Here is a 20876-nt window from a genome sequence, read left to right on the forward strand (position 1 = left end):
TGTTTTATTTTATATGGAAACATTAGAGGTAAGCGAAAAGGGTATAAAGTTGTTCTTACAAATATTTAATGCCAAAAACAATTTGTTTTCTTAGAATATATAAAAATCCCAATTATTATTACTTTTAAGCTTAAAAAATTATAAAATATATATCTTATTCCAAATTTACACAATATCCTTGGCATACCAACCATGCAGGCACTTGGGTACCGGTCCATTGGTGTGGAAAACACAACGACCCATTTCGGTAAAGGTCTTAGCACACAACACCAGTAGACCAACTTTATTCTCATTGAATCCACCCCAAACCATTGAGGCTAAAATGACGCCATCATCTTCATCCTGTGAATTGGGTGAGGGCACAAATATCGGTTCACTAGGGTAGCAGTCATCTTCGCACCATGTCTGACAGGTTTTATTGACAACATCGACCTTGATTAACTGTAAAAAGAGAGGGAAGATAGGAAACTAATTAATTGCGGAATTGGCGTCATAAAAAAAAAACTTTTTAAAAAAATCCACGACTTATGAAGTCGGACTGGGCCCTTCACCACTTTGGGTATATTTTACATATGTCTCTTAGCAGACAGTACGCTATGAGAACTTTCGCACAAATCGAAACATATATAGGGACTTTGGTGCACCATTTACCTAAAATCGGGTGAAACTATATATAGGAGCTATATCTAAATCTGAACCGATTTAGTACACTACGCCAAAATTCGTGCAAATCGAAAGATATATAGGGACTTTGGAGTCCCATTTACCTTAAATCGGACGAAACTATATATGGGAGCTATATCTAAATCTGAACTGATTTTCACGAAACTTAGCACACGTCATTCTAGACTCAATTTAGTACGCTACGCCAAATTTCCTGCAAATCGAAAGATATATAGGTACTTTGGTACACCATTTACATAAAATCGGGCGAAACTATATATGGGAGCTGTATCTGAATCGAAACCAATTTTCAAGAAACTTAGCACACTCCATTCTAGACTCAATTTAGTACGCTACGCCAAAATTCGTGCAACTCGAATAGGGACTTTGGTGCAGTATTTACCTAAAATCGGTCGAAAATATATATGAGAGCTATATCTAAATCTGAACCGATTTTCTCGAAACTTAGCACACATCATTCTGCACTTAATTAAGTACGCTATGCCACATTTCGCATAAATCGAAAGACATATAGGTACTTTGGTACACCATTTACATAAAATCGGACGAAACTATATATGGCAGCTATATATAAATCTGAACCGATTTCCACGAAACTCAGCACTCATCATTCTACACCTAATTGAGTATGCTATGCTAAATTTCGTGCAAATCGAAAGATATATAGGGACTTTGGTGCACCATATATCTAAAATCGGGGGAAACTACATATGGGAGCTTTATCCAAATCTGAACCGATTTTCACAAAACTTAGCACGCGTCTTTCTAGACTTAATTCAGTACGCTATGCCAAAACTCGTGCTAATCGAAAGATTTTCAGGGACTAAAGTCCGTAAATCGGGCAAAAATATATATAAGAGATATATCTAAATCGATTTTTCCCAATTTCAATAGGGTATGTCCTTGGGCCAAATAAATGAGCTGTACCAAATTTCATTTAAATCGGATTATAAATTCGTACTTTGTTTAGAATTTAACATCAACAGATGGACGGACATGCACAAATCGACTCAGAAAGTGATTCAATGCATATTCTCAAAAGGAACCATATGTCTATCTCGTTTCCTTTTGCATGTTATAAACATATGCACAACATATAAAAATATACCCTGTACCACAGTGTGGTGAAGGGTATAAAAAATCCACGCCTTATGTAGCCTCACAAAAATATTTGAAAAAAACCAAGCCTTATGCAGCCTTCCAAAAACATTTTTTAAAAAATCCAACTATAGTTTATAATGATTCCTGGGATGGCCTCCCTTGGCGTCAGGTCGCCTCAGATCGTCTATGCCTGGCATTCACATCTATAAATACTCTCCGGCCTCTATGTCCCATATAAAATATCAGTTCATTCACCAAGACTTCCTTAAGCTATGTATATAGACCCCTTCAGCTCCCACCAACACTCCAAAAAATACTTCCCTCAGCTCGTCTATAAAGACTCCCTACAGCTGATCTATAAAGATTCCCTCCAGTTTGACAATAAAGACTCTCTACAGCTGGTCTATAAATACTCCCTCCAGCTGGTCTATATAGATTCCCTCCAGGTCGTCTATACAGACTCCCTCCAGCTGGTCTATATAGATTCCCTCCAGCTCGTCTATACAGACTCCCTCCAGCTCGTCTATACAGACTCCCTCCAGCTCGTCTATACAGACTCCCTCCAGCTCGTCTATACAGACTCCCTCCAGTTCGTCTATAAGGACTACCTTCAGATGTTCTATAAAGACGCTCTCTCTCCCGATCTTCCGATCTCAACCCTCTAGGAAAAGTCCAAAAACTCCTCTCTCGTCTATGAAAAACCTGGTCTGAAAAGACTATTTTCAGATCGACTATAAATACTATACTAATAGCTCGTTAAAAAAATGCACTACAGCTGTTCGCGAATTCCTCCTTACAACCCTATATGTAAGCCTGGGGCGTATAAGTAAGTTTGTCACTCATACGCCTTGATTTTTCATATAAATTAAATTCAGGAGGTGTTTGTTTGTCTGTTATACTCACCGTTCCCGGATTCTCTGCATCCACATCGGAACTAATTGCATAGAAATATCGATAAGGTTTACCTGAAAAGAGACAAATTATTAAAGCACTCCTAATAAAACCCTCTCCTCCATCCTTACCCAAATATCGTTCATAATTTATGCGAGGTGTTTCACAGCCGAGATCACAAAGCATTTCTGGTCTCACAAATATTGGACCATTATTCGATGTATGATACGCCTCCGCTTTGGTATTCCTCAGAGTTATTAAATTCTCTGACAGTTCATATTTTTCATTTTTACTCGTAAAATTGTAATCATCTTTGGTCACTTCGGGATTATTATTCATCGCAAAATTGATATCCTCATATTCGGTTTGAGAACGTTTCAATTTTGGTTGTTGTAGTCTTGCACTGATACCCGAGAGCGTAAAGGATTTCATAAGTCTTTGTCTTCGTCCCAGTTGACGTTGCGATTCACTGATTAAATCCTCTTGTGATTTACTTGCCAGTGGGAGCACAAACCTTAGAGGTCTACCCCGAAACAGTGAGGCATAATTTGGATTCGATTGCATATTCATCATCGATTCCAAATACATACAATTGATCATTTCGGGATTTTTATAACAACAAATATCAATGACCACATGATTATCCTGTTCGTATTGATTAATAATATGGAGGTAGAAAAATGGATCGGATTGAAATTTGTGCACAACTTCACCGCTACGGCGTTCAACTAAATAAAATATGCAGGGTTTGTTATCGAACCATTTCAGACAGGCTGAGAAGTTTTGATTGAATATTTGTGCCTTTAAGAATTCCGGCAGCGATACGGACAAAGGTTGTTCGACAATTATGAAATAGTTATCCGTCACTCCAAATGTGTGCATATAACCAGGATTCAACTTCCATCGACAGGGTATTTGAGCCTTCACATAGGCATTTTCGAACATACCTTCACCATGTGGAAAGCAGATAATGTTGTAAACTGGGCCCGATTTTGTTGATGCCATACCCAAATTGTAGACAGTGCCATTGGGCATAACATGCGGGTGAGAGGTATGATTTACAACACCTGTATAATCTGTGACACAAATCCGCCCCTCGGTGGCTAATGTGCGGGGATTTATTCTGTAAATAAAACAAAAGAGGAGAATATAATGAGAACCAGTCAATGTGGGGGCGTATAAGTGCTGTCATAAAGTATACGCCATATATTTAACATTTTTTGTATGCAGAACAGGAGAAGAGAGCTGAGAAAAGTCCCAACAACAGAAGTTTCCATTGGCCTGTTGGATGGGGGTCTTTATAGACCATTTGGCAGAAGTATTTATGTTCGAGCCAGAGGGAGTTTTTAAAGACTAGCTAAGGGAGTCTTTATATACAAACTAGAGGATGAATTTAAAGACAAGCTGGTGGAAGTCTTTATATACGAACTGAAGGGAGTCTTTATAGGCGAGCTTAAATGTGAGTTGGAGATTGTCTTTATGGGGAGTTGGATAGACGAGCTGGAGGAAGTCTCTATAGACGACATGGAGGCTATATAGGCGTGATTATTATTTTTTCAAAAGCTGATATAATATAAGCGTGGTGGCGTAGGGGATGATAGATACCAAGCAAAGGCTCTGATTGGCTTTAACATGGTGAAGTCCAGGCTTATCTTGATCCCTCTTTCATCTCAATTGTGGGCATAAGTAAATCAGACGATTATGCACTGTATTATAGTTGACATGAAAGAATAATTCTCCGAAAGATCTACGGCCGATCTGCGTCGACGGTGAATATCGGCGTCGAATGAACCACGAGCTTTACAATTTATACGCGGACATCGATTTGATCTGCAGCGACTACGATGGCTAGGCCATGTTGTGCGAATGAATGAGAATGTCCCAGTTCAAAAGGCATATAAAAGCGAGCCTACTGATGGTTCCCGTAGAAGGGGAAGACCACAAATCAGATGGAAAGACCAAGTAGAAAACAACATCTTGGAACGTGGTCTTTCAAATTTTTTTTCCACAATCCACCAACAAGAATGGATTTTTAAAAAAATATTTTTTTCCACAAACCAACAAGGCGTGGATTTAAAAGAAAAATATTTTTCCAGGCTCAAAATATGCGTGGATTTATAAAACAGGATAGGCCAAAATAAGGTTGGCGTGGATTTATAATACTTTTCCAGGGTCAGAATAGTTGTGGATTTATAAAAAAATATTTTTCCAAGGTCAAAATAGGCGTGGATTTATAAAAAAATATTGTTCCAGGGTCTAAATTGACCTGGATTTATAAAAAAATCTTTCTCCAGGGTCAAAATAGGCGTGGATGTATAAAAATCTTTTTCCATAGTCAAAATAGGCGTGGATTTGTAAAAATATTTTCTCCAGGGTCTAAATTGGCCTGGATTTATAAAAAATCTTTTTCTAGGGTCTAAATTGGCCTAGATTAAAAAAATAAATTTTCCACAATCCAAGAAGGCGTCTATTTAAAAAAAATATTTTTTTTCCACAAGGCAACAAATCGCGGATTTTTTAACAAATATTTGTCAAGGGACAAATAGGGGTCGATTTTTTAAAGAATAGTTTTTAAGGGCCAAAAGAGGTCAAGGGACAAATAGGGGTCGATTTTTAAAGAATAGTTTTTAAGGGCCAAAAGAGGATAGACCAAAATAAGGTTGGATTTATAAAAAAATATTTTTTCCAAGGTCAAAAAAGGCGTGGATTGCTTAAAGAATATTTTTTAGATGGCCAAAATAGGCGTGGATTGATTCAGGGGCTAATATAGGCTAATCTTACCTATGTATCATGGGGTTTTCTGTAAATGTATAGAACTCATCCCCAAAAGGATATATTGAGATCATTGTATTGTCGGAACCACTATCAGGACGAAATATTGCTGAGACCCTGAAAAGAGAACATATTTAAATTCAAAATTATTAAAAACAAAAATAATTTACAATATTCTTACCTATCAAATATTGAATGGCATGGATCTGGCACAGAGGCTGTACCAAATTCCGTTACCACAATTCTTTGGGCAGCATTATTCTTTTTCATTGTCTCCGTTTGTACAAAACGATTCTGATAGGTCACATTGCCGTTATGAATGGCAAAGCGATGCAGCAGTGCCGAACAATCGAATAAATGTTGGAAGGTCATATCGCCAACCTTCCAATTGCCAGGGCCATTACGCAATAGGCTACCATTTAACCATGTGGGTATATTGCCAATGACATGTCCCTCCAGAGGTTCAATTATTTCCTTTACACAAGATCTCAGCCATACGCTGGAATCACAATTCGGATAACAACGTCCCGAGCCATCGATAACATTTGCCTGTGGGTCATGTTGGACGGGATCATATTTGACCTAGGAAGAGAACAAAAAATAAATTAATATTATTTAAAGAAGATCTATAAATAATTGAATATGTGTGTATGCTCCAAAAAGTTACCTTTCCATTATCCTTTACTTTCCTATACATTTTATTGGAGAACCAAAAATATAACCTCTTTGATTTTATTAGAAATCCACAAATACTTATTATTACAAAAATTATGGAAAAATCCATAATTTGCTATGCCTTGAGTTCTATGGTAACGTGGCTACTGTTGGGAACCTTCATATCAACTATTTTTTTTTTTACTTTTTTTTTGTTTATTTGTTTGTCGTCTTTCTTTCAACCAGCCAAGATTTGTGCCACAAACGTTTCATCGCTGGCCACCAATAGCAGACTTACAGGCCTCTCTGTGTGTCTGTGACCTTCATAGTTGAGTGTCAAAAAAAATACTATGGATGAAATCTATACCACGTACTTACATATGTATGTATGTAGTTATATATATCTATGTCTTCTAAGGGTGACATCTTATTCATCGTCTTGTCTTTTCTACTTTTCGGTTTTCTTTTTTGAACTGTCTTCTCCTTTTTTGTTTTTCCATATTCATGGTTATTGGCCGTCACCGTCTGTCTATAATTATTATTAGCACTGTTGCTTGGTATTGACATTCCGCCATGGATTAGCAGTAAAACAATGCGCTTTTTACAGACTAAACAAATTAAGTCACAACTAATCCGCCCCAGAGCCATATTATCCACATTAACAGCAGCAGCAACAATGAGTATGACAGGTAATTAATGAAAGGAAGAATAATATAGTATTCCGCAGGAAAGGCACAGTGGGCGAAGCTTTGAATTTTATTGCTCTTAAATGAATCTATAAAGTCGTATGCTCTCAACTTCTCCATAAAAAATCTCAGCCTTTCAACTCGCCCATATATAGAACCACAGTAAAGATATCTCGATTTCCGCTCCTCTACAAAGATTACCTAGAATACTTCTCACCTATTGAGACCAACTGCCTACGGACTATTTATATTGGTTCCCTATCTTCCGATTGTCTATAAAGACTCCCTGCTTCAGCTCGTCTATAAAGACTCCCTGCTTCAGCTCGTCTATAAAGACTCCCAGCTTCAGCTCGTCTATAAAGACTCCCAGCTTCAGCTCGTCTATAAAGACTCCCAGCTTCAGCTCGTCTATAAAGACTCCCAGCTTCAGCTCGTCTATAAAGACTCCCAGCTTCAGCTCGTCTATAAAGACTCCCAGCTTCAGCTCGTCTATAAAGACTCCCAGATTCAGCTCGTCTATAAAGACTCCCTCGTCTATAAAGACTCCCTTCAGCTCGTCTATAAAGACTCCCTTCAGCTCGTCTATAATTTCTCCTCCAACTCCTCTACAAATACTCCTTCCATTTCCTCTATAATGACCGTTTTCAACTCCTTCCACAAAAAAAATGTCCTTCCATGCCACCCTGGAGTTACCCCTGTTAAATTTAAATTTATTTTCGAAATATCCTGATTCTCCTGACATTGTCCTTGAAAATACATTTGGAATGTTATACCATTTTATCACAGCTGTTTATATTCTCAAGGAAATTCTTCGTATAGGTATATGTATAGAACATTTCATTTGATTTATAAATAAATTATAGATTTCAAACCCTACAAAAAAAAAACAACAATATCAATGTACTACAAATGTTCTCGGCCTAATCAAACCATTTAACACTAGAACGCCGAAGGCGGTCATTTTGACCGCTTTCCAATTTCAAGTACAAAAGCAACTGTGCATTTAATGACACTTTTTTTTTAAATTTGGTGAATTTTTTATAATAAACGTAATTCTATGAGGTACAAAAAGTCACCATATTTTAAAAAAAAGTGTCATTAAATGCACAGTTGCTTTTGTACTTGAAATTGGAAAGCAGTCAAAATGACTGCCTTCGGCGTTCTAGTGTTAATATGTTTGTGTGTGTGATAGAACAACAACAACAACGATGAAGAGCAAACAACACAAATAAACAATTGGAAATAATAAAACAATAATAAAGAATTGAGTTTGGTCAGTTAGTTAGGCCGTCACTCATTGTTGTGGTGATGGGAAATCCCTCCACCACCAATACATTCTCCTCATACATAAATAAATTATAGTAATTCCAATGTGAGGGAGGAGTATACTAGAATGATTTCAAGGTCACAATGTGTGTATGCGAGTTAGTTTATAAGTGTCTTTTGAGGGCAGGTTAAACCTTTAATAGAATTCAGTGACCCCAGAGCATAATAAACTTAAATTAATATAATTTGGAATATTAATGATGAAGCTAAATTTGACGTGGGGATATAAATAATCATTTGAAATATTCTGTAGAAAAAAAAAACAACGTTTTCACATTTTATATTTCTCCAAAGACCACATACCGAAGAAACAGGAGACCATACCGGTTGGCGCCAATCTACTTTTTAAATACTCACTTCATGGTAGAGGCTATAAAAAGTTGGGCCGAAACCCACGTTTTTAATTTTTTTTTATACCCTTCACCTCACTCCTGTACAGGGTATTATGTCTTTGTGCATATGTTTGTAATCGTGATAGCCACATGGTTTCTTTTGAGAATATGCATACAATCACTTTCTGAGTCGATTTATGCATGTCCGTTCGTCTGTCTGTCCATTTTAAATTGTAAACAAAGTGCAGGTCGCATTTATGATCCGAATTGGATGATATTTGGCGCACATCCATATATATATACCTAAGTCCTTTTTTACACGGTAGATTGGTTCCAGAAGAAGCCGTGTAAAAAAAGACATTGATCTTATACATAAAGGGAATTCCCCTAAATTAGTGCTATTCACATTTGCTTTGACCAGTAAAAATTGTTTGTACGCGCTAAAGGGAAATTCACTTAAATCTTTAAGCTAGCTTTCGCAAACTATCGATACTATCGATGGTTTCAGACTTTTTTCTTTCATAAATACTTTTTTGTGATATGAACATACTTCGCAAAAATTAAATTTGACAAAAAAATGTAAGTACATAAAATTTCAAATCGTGCTAAATGGAATAAAATCGTCTAAAAAAATTAAAAATATTCAATTTTCAAACCGTGTTATATCAAAACCGTGTACAAAAAGACCGTGTAAAAACAGACTTAGGTGTATATATATTCGTCCGATTTAATGTAAATTGTGCACCAAAGTCCCAATATATCTTTAGATTTGCACGAAATCTTTCATAACGTACTGAATTGGGCCTTAAATGATATCTGCTAAGATTCGTGAAAATCGGGTTAGATTTATATACAGCTCCCATATATAGTTTCTTCCGATTTTATGTAAATTGTGCACTATAGACAATTTTGCAACATGTATATTTTCGTCTGATTTTACGTAAATGTTGCACCAAACTCCCAATGTTTTTTTCGCAGGCGACGTCTGTTAGAATACATATGTAGAATATACCCATATAGTCAGCTCAGTCCGCCTTTACTACTTTCCTTACTGGTTTTTATATGACAAAATCATTTTTTTTTGCACCATTTGTTATAATCAGTATACAAATTTGGAAAACGTTCGTTATATGCGGTAGTCAATGTAAAAAGTGAATGTTCGTTATACCGATCGTTGACAGTTGCAAGAAACAGTTTTTAAATTCAAAATAGTATTAAATCGTTGGTTTATGTATTATGGGTATAACATTATGACATACATTAAGTAAATGTGAAACATCGCCGATTTGAATGAAAAACGAGCTCAAAATACCGCTTATATAAGGGCCTACCCCTAACTTCATGTCAATATTAATAGTTTTTGATATAAAGAATACACAGCCAATGAGAAATCAAACTATGTACTACTAAATTACAACCAATTTTGTTGAAAAACGCACACAAAATAATATAGGGCTACCCCAAATAGTGGAGCAAAATTAATAATTAATAATTTATTAATTTTTAGAAGTCAGTTTTAACGACTATTTTTATGTTGTGGGCAATAACTCTTAAGTTTATGAACGGTCGCCAAATTCTGGACTGAGAACATATTAAGGCGTGGTGTTATAATCATTAAAATATCCTCTGGCAATACTTGGAACTAGGTTTTTAAACTCAATTTTTTGGAAAAAAATATTTTCAAATTACTGATGTTTACTGTCGTTATAATCACCAATTCTACATATATGTTTAATTGACCATAATTTCATGTTAATATTTTGACGTATGTCGATGTTATATACAATTTTTCAAGTATAAATTACTAGCAATGTGCCCACTACTTCGTATGCGGAAAGGGAATACATTTAATATCTGGATTATTACTATTTAGTACTCTTCATACACATAAGCACTATTTTCCGAAATCTCTTCCTTATTTCCATTACACAAATTATAAATAGATCAGAATTACAATTATATATTTTAGCAAATACGTATAGATTCCATATTTAGTTCCATTTAGCACATTTCGAACACATAAGTACACATTTTCCAGACTCTCTAAATTCCAAATCTTAGGATTCAAACAAACTTAAATTGTTCCAAATTAGTAAGAATTTCTACAACTACATCAATCCTACACTCTAACAGTAATCTCCACTAAAGTTCAAGTCCAAATTTAAGAATTCCAGCTCTGTCTTTTCATTAAATACCAAATTATACCAGATTTGGTACCATTCTGTACTTTTCGTACCTATATTCCAAACCTATATCAATATTCCAAGCCTGATTTTAAATAGTAATCGTAAGACAAAATTTAAGAATTTCAGCTCTGTCCGTTGACCAAATTGTAAAGTTGCAATTTTCAGGATTCGAATTTTCTGCTTTTCCTACCCATAAGTACGAATTTCCACGAACGAATTTTGGAGTCCAGCTATATCCGTTAGAAAGGGTCCTCGAAGACTTATCCAATCTCGCATAGCATTTTCCTCTTTTAACCGATCCTTGTTCATATAACCTATTATCTTCGTAAAGCAATACATTTCGCATACATTATTGATTACAAAGAACTGTCGGATATTAAACATAAATACTTCTCATTCTACCAAACATTCGTAGGAGAGTGGTTTAATTTTTAAACAGGATTTTCAGATAATAATACCAATATTAATAAACCTTTTTGTAGAATATTTGGAGGTCAAAAAATCATATCTTGCGGTAATTAGTTTACGGCTCAAGAAAATAAGGACGAAAAAAAGAGGCACAAGGACTCGTTATAGAAGGTGGACATGTTTTACAAAAATATTCGTCATTCGATTTAACTGAAGATATGTCATTTCAAAAATAATAATTTAATCACGCCATAACTCAAAAACTTGACCTATGGCGAATTTGTTCTTCTGTGTTCATAATAAACTCGCCCAGAGATTTCACAAACCAAAATCTTGTTGGACAGTGTAATTTATGGCACCATATTATTTTCCAACTTTTTTTATTTTTCAGGATAAGTTTGGCAGGAAATATATCAATTAAAAATCACATCTTCAATAATTAATTTTCCTGTTAGGTATTTTCAAGGATTACAGAAGTCAAAGCGCTACTGTTACAATCTTTTCATCACATAAATTATTCAGAAACTTTTGCGTTTTTACCAATTCAAATAATTGAAAAGGTTTGTTTATTAAATCAATCATCCATTCTATTTATTTAAATCCTTTGGATTAAAAATAGTTACACTAACTCGATAATTTATCATTTTCATCTCAAAGTATTTTTAGCAGTATCAGGATATTAAGGAGAATATGTCCTTTTAAAATAATTTATTATTTATTTGAATGTCCTTTTTAATAATTTATTATCCTTAATAATTTATTTCAATATCCTTTTTTATTTTCTACGTTCACAACGCAACAACAAAAAATCTTTTAGCATTTATATTTTCAAAATTTATTTAGACATCAACAAACACCACTAACCGCAAAAAAATCCCGAACAAATCCTCTTAGAACACCATCAGCCATAATAACGACAACAATAATAACACCGCTGTCAATAAAAAAAGGTTCGAAAAAATGTCACACCAAGGAAAGCAACGGATATTAACTCTTTTTTCTTCCTTTGAATTTATTTAATGACTTGTTTAATTTATTTTCTTTCCGAAGGAGAATTCCACACTCGAAGGTAAAAACGACTTGTATAAAATAAAACCGTGCTGTTTCTCGTGCCGTCGTTTTCGTTTTCTAATTCCCGTTTTCTTTAAAATGCCGCTGTTTCGCGCTTGAAGTCCGCTAAACAACTGAAATTCAATGCCGCCCAACTGGACGGAAAAAAGAAAGATGTTTGAAACGCTGAATGAACGGCTTGTTTGGCACCGTTTTACCTTCGCACACTGGGGGATAAATACGGATAATGCTAATGAACGAATTAACAGAGGCAAGTTGTCGGCTGGCTACCGAGCATTCATTGATTTAAACTGACAAACCTTATTTTGATGGATAGTAGAGAAAGAATGCCGTTGTTTGGTTGCTTGGATGGATTGGCGGCAATAAAAGTAAATTTAAACTAAATTTTTGTTAGAGCAAATTGAATTTTGTCTAATTAAACTTTTATTACGACCACCAAGTAGATGATGACGATGATGCTTTATGAAGTAGATTTTTTTTGGGGAAACTTGGAAATTCTTAATTTTTTTATTTTTGGAATTTGAATAACAATATGAGTCAAAATTTAAATTTATGCGGAACTATTTATTGTCGAAAGAAAACAAAAATAGTTCAAACAGGGTGAATTAAGTCTACAAAATGTTGTATTGAACTAATATAATCCTAAATATAATAATATAACCTAAAAAGAATTAAAACTTTAATGTGGTGGCTATGCCATGGTAAATTTTCGGTTGGAAGTTTAGGCAACCAATGAGAATTCAAAATATCAATTTATCAGAATCCCTAAAATGCCGATTTATGGGGGGTACCGTTAAAACTTTTGATATGGAGATTTTCTACCCTACGAGGATCCAAAATACTAAATTGCAGCAAAAAAAAAATAATATACAGTGGCTCCATCGAATAATCGGACATGTGGTTGTCAGATATAATGATGCTATACATTTCAAAGAAATTGTCTAAATGTGTAGTTTTTTCACTTTTATTTACACATTACTTACTTTTATTTCTGAACAATACAAAAAACAACAACTTTCCTAGTGATAACAGTAAATTTCGCCAGAAAAACTAAATTAACTCAATTTATTGTGTTCAACGCAAAATCGGACAAAGCAAAGTATCAATGTTAAAAAATGCAAAAAATCGAGAAATTAATATTTAGGTTCATATCCAGAACGGCCTGTAAACGCTTAGGTATTGATTTGACCAAATTCTGGCATACCTCCTGCTCTATGGAGTTCCACGATTTCAGTAAAGCCCTCCTTAAGCTGCACTAAGGAGTTAAATTTTTTCTCATACACTCTCCTAGTTAATTCTTCCCAAATATGCTCAATTACGTTAAGGTCTGGGCTCTGTGCAGGTGTTTGTATAAGTTTGGGGCAGTTATGAATCAACCAAAGCTTTGCAACACCTGATGTGTGCTTGGGATCGTTGTCTTGATAAAAGGCAAAGTTGTTCGCGATACCCAATTTGTCTGCACTTTGCTTTACATTTTGTTTTAAAATTTTGAGGTAGACAAATTTGTCCATTTTACCATCAATAAAATGCAAATTGCCTAATCCCGCACTCGACATGCAGCCCCAAACCATAACAGAACCTCCTCCGTGATTAACAGTGGCTTTTGTATTCTTATGATTAAATTCAGCATTTGGCTTACGCCACACATACATCTTTCCATCTGATCCGTGCAAATTAAATTTGCTTTCGTCAGTAAACAGAACCTTAATATAATGAAAACTACCAATATAAAAAATATATGTTTAACTCTTTTTTAATGTTCAGAATACATTTATATTAGAAAAACTTTTGTCCGATTATGCGATGGAGCCACTGTATATATATATACTGTATATACCCGCTACTTCGTTATCAAAATATATTATTTTTTCACAGAAAACTACATATGTCAGAAGAAGCTAATCAATCAATATCGACCATTTTAGTATTATATAGAACCTTTATTCTCTTATAGCACGAACTTCCAACACTACCTCCATATCTCAACAGTACACACCAATTCTAGCCATTTATTACCGTTTGTACTCCTGTAGTACTTATTTCCAAAGCTAATTCCACATTTCATTCGAGCTCTATAATAGTACATTTACATTTAACCATATTTCGTTAACCAAGTGGGTTTCAATTGTCATTTCCTTTGCATATATGTCAAATAAATCCTCATAAAGTAGGTTAACCCGGTAAAAAGTTCTAATGTACAAGGAGTTTAAGTACACAATAATATACATTTTCATACCTACCTCAATAATCCAATGAAAATCACATTTCCAAATTTCAAGACTCCAGTTCACCCAAATTCAAATTTAGTACCATTTAGTCCACATATGTACGAGTTTCCGAAACTTCCTACATATCCCAACACCTATCAGTTCACCCAAATCCAAATTGTACCATTTAGTCCACATTAGTACGAGTTCCCCAACAAAGATCATAACTCCAAATTTCTGGATACTAGCTCTGATTCTGATTCACCCAAAATTCAATTTGTATCAAATTTAGTACACATTAGCACGAATTTTCAAAACTTCCTACTTATTGCTATTCTACACTTCGACAGCGATCCTAACTCCAAAGCTCAGGATTACAGCTCTATCGGTTCATCCGTAATTCAAATTTTACCAAATTTATTACCATCTAGTACACATAAGTACGAATTTCACCTGCATACTTCAATTCTACAATGCAACAGTAACCTTATTTCTGGATTTCTGCTCCATCGGTTTACCCAAATCCAAATTCTATTGAATATATATAGCACCAGTTAGTACTTTTTTGGAATAATCTTACAATCCGACGGTAATGTTAATTTAAAATTTCAAGACTCCAAATTGTACCAAATTTACCGTACCGTTTAGTATTTATACCACCACACTGTGGTACAGGGTATTATGCCTTTATACCCTTCACCACTCTGTGGTACAGGGTATTATGTCTTTGTGCATATGTAGTGAAACATTCAAAAGGAAACGAGACAGACACATGGTTCCTTTTGAGAATATGCATAGAATCACTTTCTGAGTCGATTTATGCATGTCCGTCCGTCCGTCTGTCGATGTTAAATTGTAAAAAAAGTACAGGTCGCATTTATAATCCGAATTGGGTGAAATTTGGCATAGGTCACTTAATTGGCTCAAGGACGAACCCTATTGAAATTGGGAAAAATCGGTTCAGATTTAGATGTAGCTCCCATATATATTTTCGTCCGATTTAATGTAAACGGTCCCCATATATCTTTCGTTTTGTACGAAATTTGGCACAGCGTAATGAATTAGGTCTAGAATGATGTGTGTTAAGTTTCGTGAAAATCGGTTCAGATTTGGATATAGCTCCCATATATATTTTCGTGCGATTTAAGGTAAATGGTGTCCAAAGTCCCTATATATCTTTTGATTTGCATGAAATTTGGTACAGCGTAATGAATTATGTCTAGAATGATGTGTGTCAAGTTTCCTGAAAATCGGTTCAGATTTGGATATAGCTCCCATATATATTTTCGTCCGATTTAAGGTAAATGGTGTACCAAAGTCCCTATATATCTTTCGATTTGTACGAAATTTGGCACAGCGTTATGAATTAGGTCTAGAATGATGTGTGTTAAATTTTGTGAAAATCGGTTCAGATTTAGATAAAGCTCTCATATATATTTTCGTCCGATTTTAGGTAAGTAGTGCACCAAAGTCCCTTTATATCCTTCGATTTGCACAAAATTTGGCATAGCGTACTGAATTTAGTCTAGAGAGATGTATGTTAATTTTCGTGAAAATCGGTTCAGATTCAGATATAGCTCCCACATATAGATTATATTTTTAACAACGCGGCGTACCGAATAGCGTGTATCAATTGTTACGCAAGCGGCTCTAAATCTGCTCGAATGAAATTAAAGTTAGGATAGGAAAGAGGGAACATAGACATGCAATTGTTAGGATGCATATGTACAATATACCCAAAGTGGTGAAGGGTATCATATAGTCGGCACAGTCCGACTTTACTACTTTCCTTACTGGTTTTCATTTACATTAGTACACACTTCCAAGACAACCCCCTTATATCGACCCTACTTCTCAACCTTGATTCGCATTTATAATTTCATGTTTTTGGGTCTACCCGTTCACATGCTAAGAAATTATAACAAATTTAGTATATTTTAGTACGTCTCGGATGGTTATAGTTTAGAACTTCTATTCCACACTCCATCAATGACCTTCATTCCAAATTTAAGAGTTCTAGCTCTACGGTTCGCCAAATACAAATGAAACCACATTTCGTACTTTTTAGTACTTTTTGATCATTTATAGTACGAATTTTCAAAAACCCAGCCTTATCTGCAGTGTTGCCAATTTAGCACTTTTAGTGCTAGATTTAGCACTTTTCGAACTCATTTAGCAACCAAAAAAGTCGTCTAGCATCTAGCACTTTTTTTAGCATTTTTATTTTTTGCTGGCATTTTTTACAATTTTCGATATTACACCAACAACAATGCAGTTTTTCGATTTCATATTGAAATTTTTGTATTTTCTCACGGGTCGTATACCCAAACGAGGTCAACTATCATATTATACACAACTACCACCGGACTTAAATTTTCTGCTAAACTAATTCCCTAGTCGGTGAAAAAGTCAGACTTAGTCTTAGTTCATTTGACCCGCTTAACAATATTTTTCGTTGACCAGATTTCCTTCCCTGTATAATAGTTATTGGTGTTTGGGTGATAAATGTGGCCTCTGGGGAGACTAAAAAAACTTTTTTGTTGGTTAATTTCATTCCCTTAATATCAAAGCTATAGATGTCGCACTTGACCGTAACCAAAATTTCATAGCTATCAGGACGGCATTATCGGCTTCCAGTGTGGTTATAGAAATACCAAACTGTATTAAATTTTTATATAATTTGTATGTATAACTTTACGCCGAGTACACTTATCAATATATTTAGTATCTTAAATGGACTGTTATCTTCTCCGGTCTAAGTTCCTCTGCATTAAATATATATCTTTGTTCATAAATGTGTCCTCTAGAGCGACTAGAAAAATTTATAAAAATAAATGTTTAAGAAAGATTTAAGATTTAACATATATTTACCAAAAATAGGTGCCTTCATTGGTCTCAACGGGAGTTTTTCTACGAAATTCTTGCCGGTTGCTTAATAATTTATAATTTATTGCAAGTCGAAATAGTACGAGCGGTACAATAAATGGTGGGTCTAGGACAGTTGTGGGCATTACTAAATTGAGAGTAGATATAGGTGAGCGTAACTGAGAATTCATTCATTTACGCTAACGTAGGACTTTGGGAAGTCTTGGGCATCAATGGCCTAGGACCAGTATTTCGTGGAGTTACAAACTCTTGGGCCACACAAACATAAAATATCGTCTCAATAATACACTCATAAAAATAATTTTTTAAGTAATACATACCTCATTATACAAATTTGTTAATAAAAAATCCTAGCACTTTTTTCTGGCACTTTTCAAAATTTTTTAGCACTTTTTGGCATTTTTTGAAACATAATCTAGCAACACACATAATCTAGTGTTGGCAACACTGCTTATCTGACACCTTCGGACTCACCCCAATTTTCAAGATTCTAGCTTCAGCCGTTTCGTATGGCCGTTATGAATCGTTAAGTCAGTCAATACGTATAGATAAGTATAGATATAATTTATGAGGTCTCGAGATGTTGCAATCTTATGGCATATATGGTTTTAACTTTACTGACTACGGAAGGGTATACCATAAGCAAAATTCGACATTGAAATCACAAAACCGATGTTACTATCATTCAAGTCGAAATTTATCTATCCTCTATTTATAATTCTATGGAGCCTTCACAATAACCAGTCAACAAAGCAGTATAGCCGGACTATCACTGATTTGTAACTTTCTGCGGATCTATATTCCTCTTCTTTCTAACTCTGGTATCTTTTCCGAATCATGTTTATCCGGAATGAACTTCTACATCCCCCCACCCCACTAAATATTAACCGATCATTATCAAAACAGCCATTCTGTTTAGTTGGTGTTTTATACTCTAAGAACCCGAAATGTAAAAGTACAACTATATGAGATTGCAAATGTGTTTAGGACCTTTAGAAGACATAAAATCGGTCAGAACCAATAAATATTTCGAGGAGTTAAAAACGGAACGACAATTTTAAAATACATTTTAAAATACATTGTGGGTGAACCGATAGAGTTGGAATCCTGAAATTTAGATTTTGGAGCACTGTGGGGGTGTTGGTTTGGGTTAAGTTGGAAGTTTTTGAAATTCGTACTAAATGATACTAAATTTGGTACAATTTGAATTTTAGGTGAACCAATTGAGCTAGAATCATGAAATTTGGAGTCAGGATCATTGTTGAGGTTTAAGATTGAGATATGTAGGGAGCTTTAAAAATTTGTACTAATGTGTACTAAATTTGGTACAATTTAAATAGTGGGTGAACCGATAGAGTTGGAATCCTGAAACTTGGATTTAGGATCAGTGTGGGGGGTAGGATTGGGGTATGCAAGAAGTTTGGGAATTAGTGCTACAGTGTACTAAATTTGGTACAATTTGAATTGTGAGTGAACTGATAGAGTTTGAATCCTAAAACATGGATTTAGCATCACTGTGGGGGTGTAGAACCGGGGTATGTAGGAAGTGTTGAAATTTTGTATTACTTTGTACTAAATTTTGTACAGTTTGAATTGTGGGCGAACCGATAGAATTGGTATCTTGAAACTTGAATTTAGGATCATTGTGGGGGTGTAGTACAATTTAAATTTTTGGTGCACCAATACAGCTGGAATCCTGAAATTTGGAATTAGGGTTACAGTTTCAAAATAGTACCAAATGTGGATTTGAGTAAACCGATAGAGCTAGAATCTTGAAATTTGAAGTTAGGATCACTGTCGGGGTGTAGTATTGGGCTATGTAGAAAGTTTTGGACATTCGTAATAATGTTTACTAAATAGTACCAAATGGTGGTTAGGATCACTGTTGGGGGGTTCGAATAGGGTATATAGGAAGTTTTGGAAATGTCTACTAATGTGTACTAAATGGCACTAGATTTGGCACAGTTTGGATTAAAAGTTAACCGATAGAGCTGAAATCTTGAAATTGAGTAATAAGATTTTCATTGGATTGCATGATGTAGGTAGTAATACAAATCTGTACCTATGTGTATTAAATGGCACTAAATTTGAAACAAATTGGATTTAGGTGAACCGATAGAATCCTGAAATTTGAAATTAAGATTGGGGTATGTGGGAATTGTTGGAAATTCGGATGTTAATGTAGGAAGTTATGACAATTTATATATTTATGTTTACTTACTGGTACTTAATTTAGATTTGGGTGAAGCTATATTTGAAATTTGGAAATTTAACTAAATGACACCAAATTTTGTATAGTGCTTGATTTATTTTGCGGTCAGAATTTGTGTGTTGGGTTGAGTACTATAAGAGAACATTGGTACTAAACGGTTTTAAAAGTGTTAATATTTGTTGGTATTGGGTTTTAAATACTTCCCACATTCGCTGACGAAGTAGCGGGTATATGCTAGTGTTTGATAATGATCTATGAGTAATCTCATTCTTGACATACTGTAATTGAACATTTTTGGAGGAGAAGTATTTTCTTTATCTAGAACCTGGAATGCCTTTCGCTTCGAAATTGCGTCTAAAACCCTTAAAATATCGAAACCGAAAATAAATGCCAAATTATATATAAAATTCAAAGTTGTCAAATCCGTATTGTAAGACCCTTTTATAAAGATTGAATTATATCTGTATTACTTTTACACATTAATCCGTTACAGGATAAATATAAGTATTTATGCATGATGATACATCCTAAACCATGTGTAATTTTTAACCACGATAAACTAAGCGTTAACAATTATCCTCAACATGAATACTAATAATAATTGGCGAAAATGTTTTCCTGTAGTTTTTAATAATTTGCCCCTAATTGCTACATACACATGTTCGAAATTGTTGCACAAAATTAATTACATATTGTAATTTCATTAATAATCCTGTCAACTTCTGTCTAATTTCCTTCCAATGTGCCATCATCGTCATTTGACTACATCGTTCATTCGTCCGTCAATTATTTGTGTGTATGTATGTGTGTGGGTTTTAGTTCATAAAAACGCATCGTATAAAGACAACAAAATTATAAACTCAAGTACTGACTGTAAATGTATTTAAGGTATGGTTAGTACCTACACAGCAGACCACTCCGAACCCCACAACTAAATGTCGTTAGGAACAACAACAATAAATACACTGATAGAAAAATACTCATTTTCTAATATATGTATCTCTTGAAGGGATGACATTTTATGAACATAATTTCTCCATAGTAAATTATTACTAGGATGCAATCAAGGGTCCCCAAAGGACCCTTATATTCTAAGTTATTTTTTTCGCATCGTCAAAGTTCGGGTTTGAGTATATGTTTATACCCTCAGCCTTATGGCTAATGTGGGCATATACACTTTGATACGGTGAAAGTGTGCCTCATCGAAGTGTGTAAATCGAAACATGGAGTATAAAACTACTCCATGTTTCGATTTACACATGTCCGTCCGTCTGTCCGTTATCCGGCTGGCTAGTGTGCACGATAACTCTGGAAGGGTATATCGAAGTCATCCAAACTTTGCACATCTTAATATTTCTTCCAAACTTAGTTTAAGCTCGAAGATGGGGAATATTGGTCCACTTCTACTTGTACCTCTACCACAAAATGGACACAATTGTGCTAAAATAAATTTTATAATA

At 34.7% G+C, this 20876-nt stretch overlaps 1 protein-coding gene across 1 annotated transcript; it reads right to left on the reverse strand.

Moving 5' to 3' along the window:
* Positions 1–165: 165 nt before the first annotated feature.
* Positions 166–11957, reverse strand: LOC133321049 (carotenoid isomerooxygenase-like). Its single transcript, XM_061530153.1, has 6 exons — positions 11905–11957; positions 5630–6030; positions 5458–5565; positions 2808–3799; positions 2689–2750; positions 166–441 (listed from the first exon to the last, which is right to left on the reverse strand). The coding sequence occupies exons 1-6, from the start codon at positions 11947–11949 to the stop codon at positions 166–168; spliced, it is 1884 nt and encodes a 627-aa protein (XP_061386137.1). The 5' UTR covers positions 11950–11957.
* Between the last annotated feature and the right edge of the window lie 8919 nt (positions 11958–20876).

The sequence above is a fragment of the Musca vetustissima genome, unplaced genomic scaffold (genome assembly GCF_032173495.1).
Source record: "Musca vetustissima isolate MV318-11 ecotype Yass unplaced genomic scaffold, APGP_CSIRO_Mvet_v1 utg24959, whole genome shotgun sequence".
NCBI lineage: Eukaryota > Metazoa > Arthropoda > Insecta > Diptera > Muscidae > Musca > Musca vetustissima.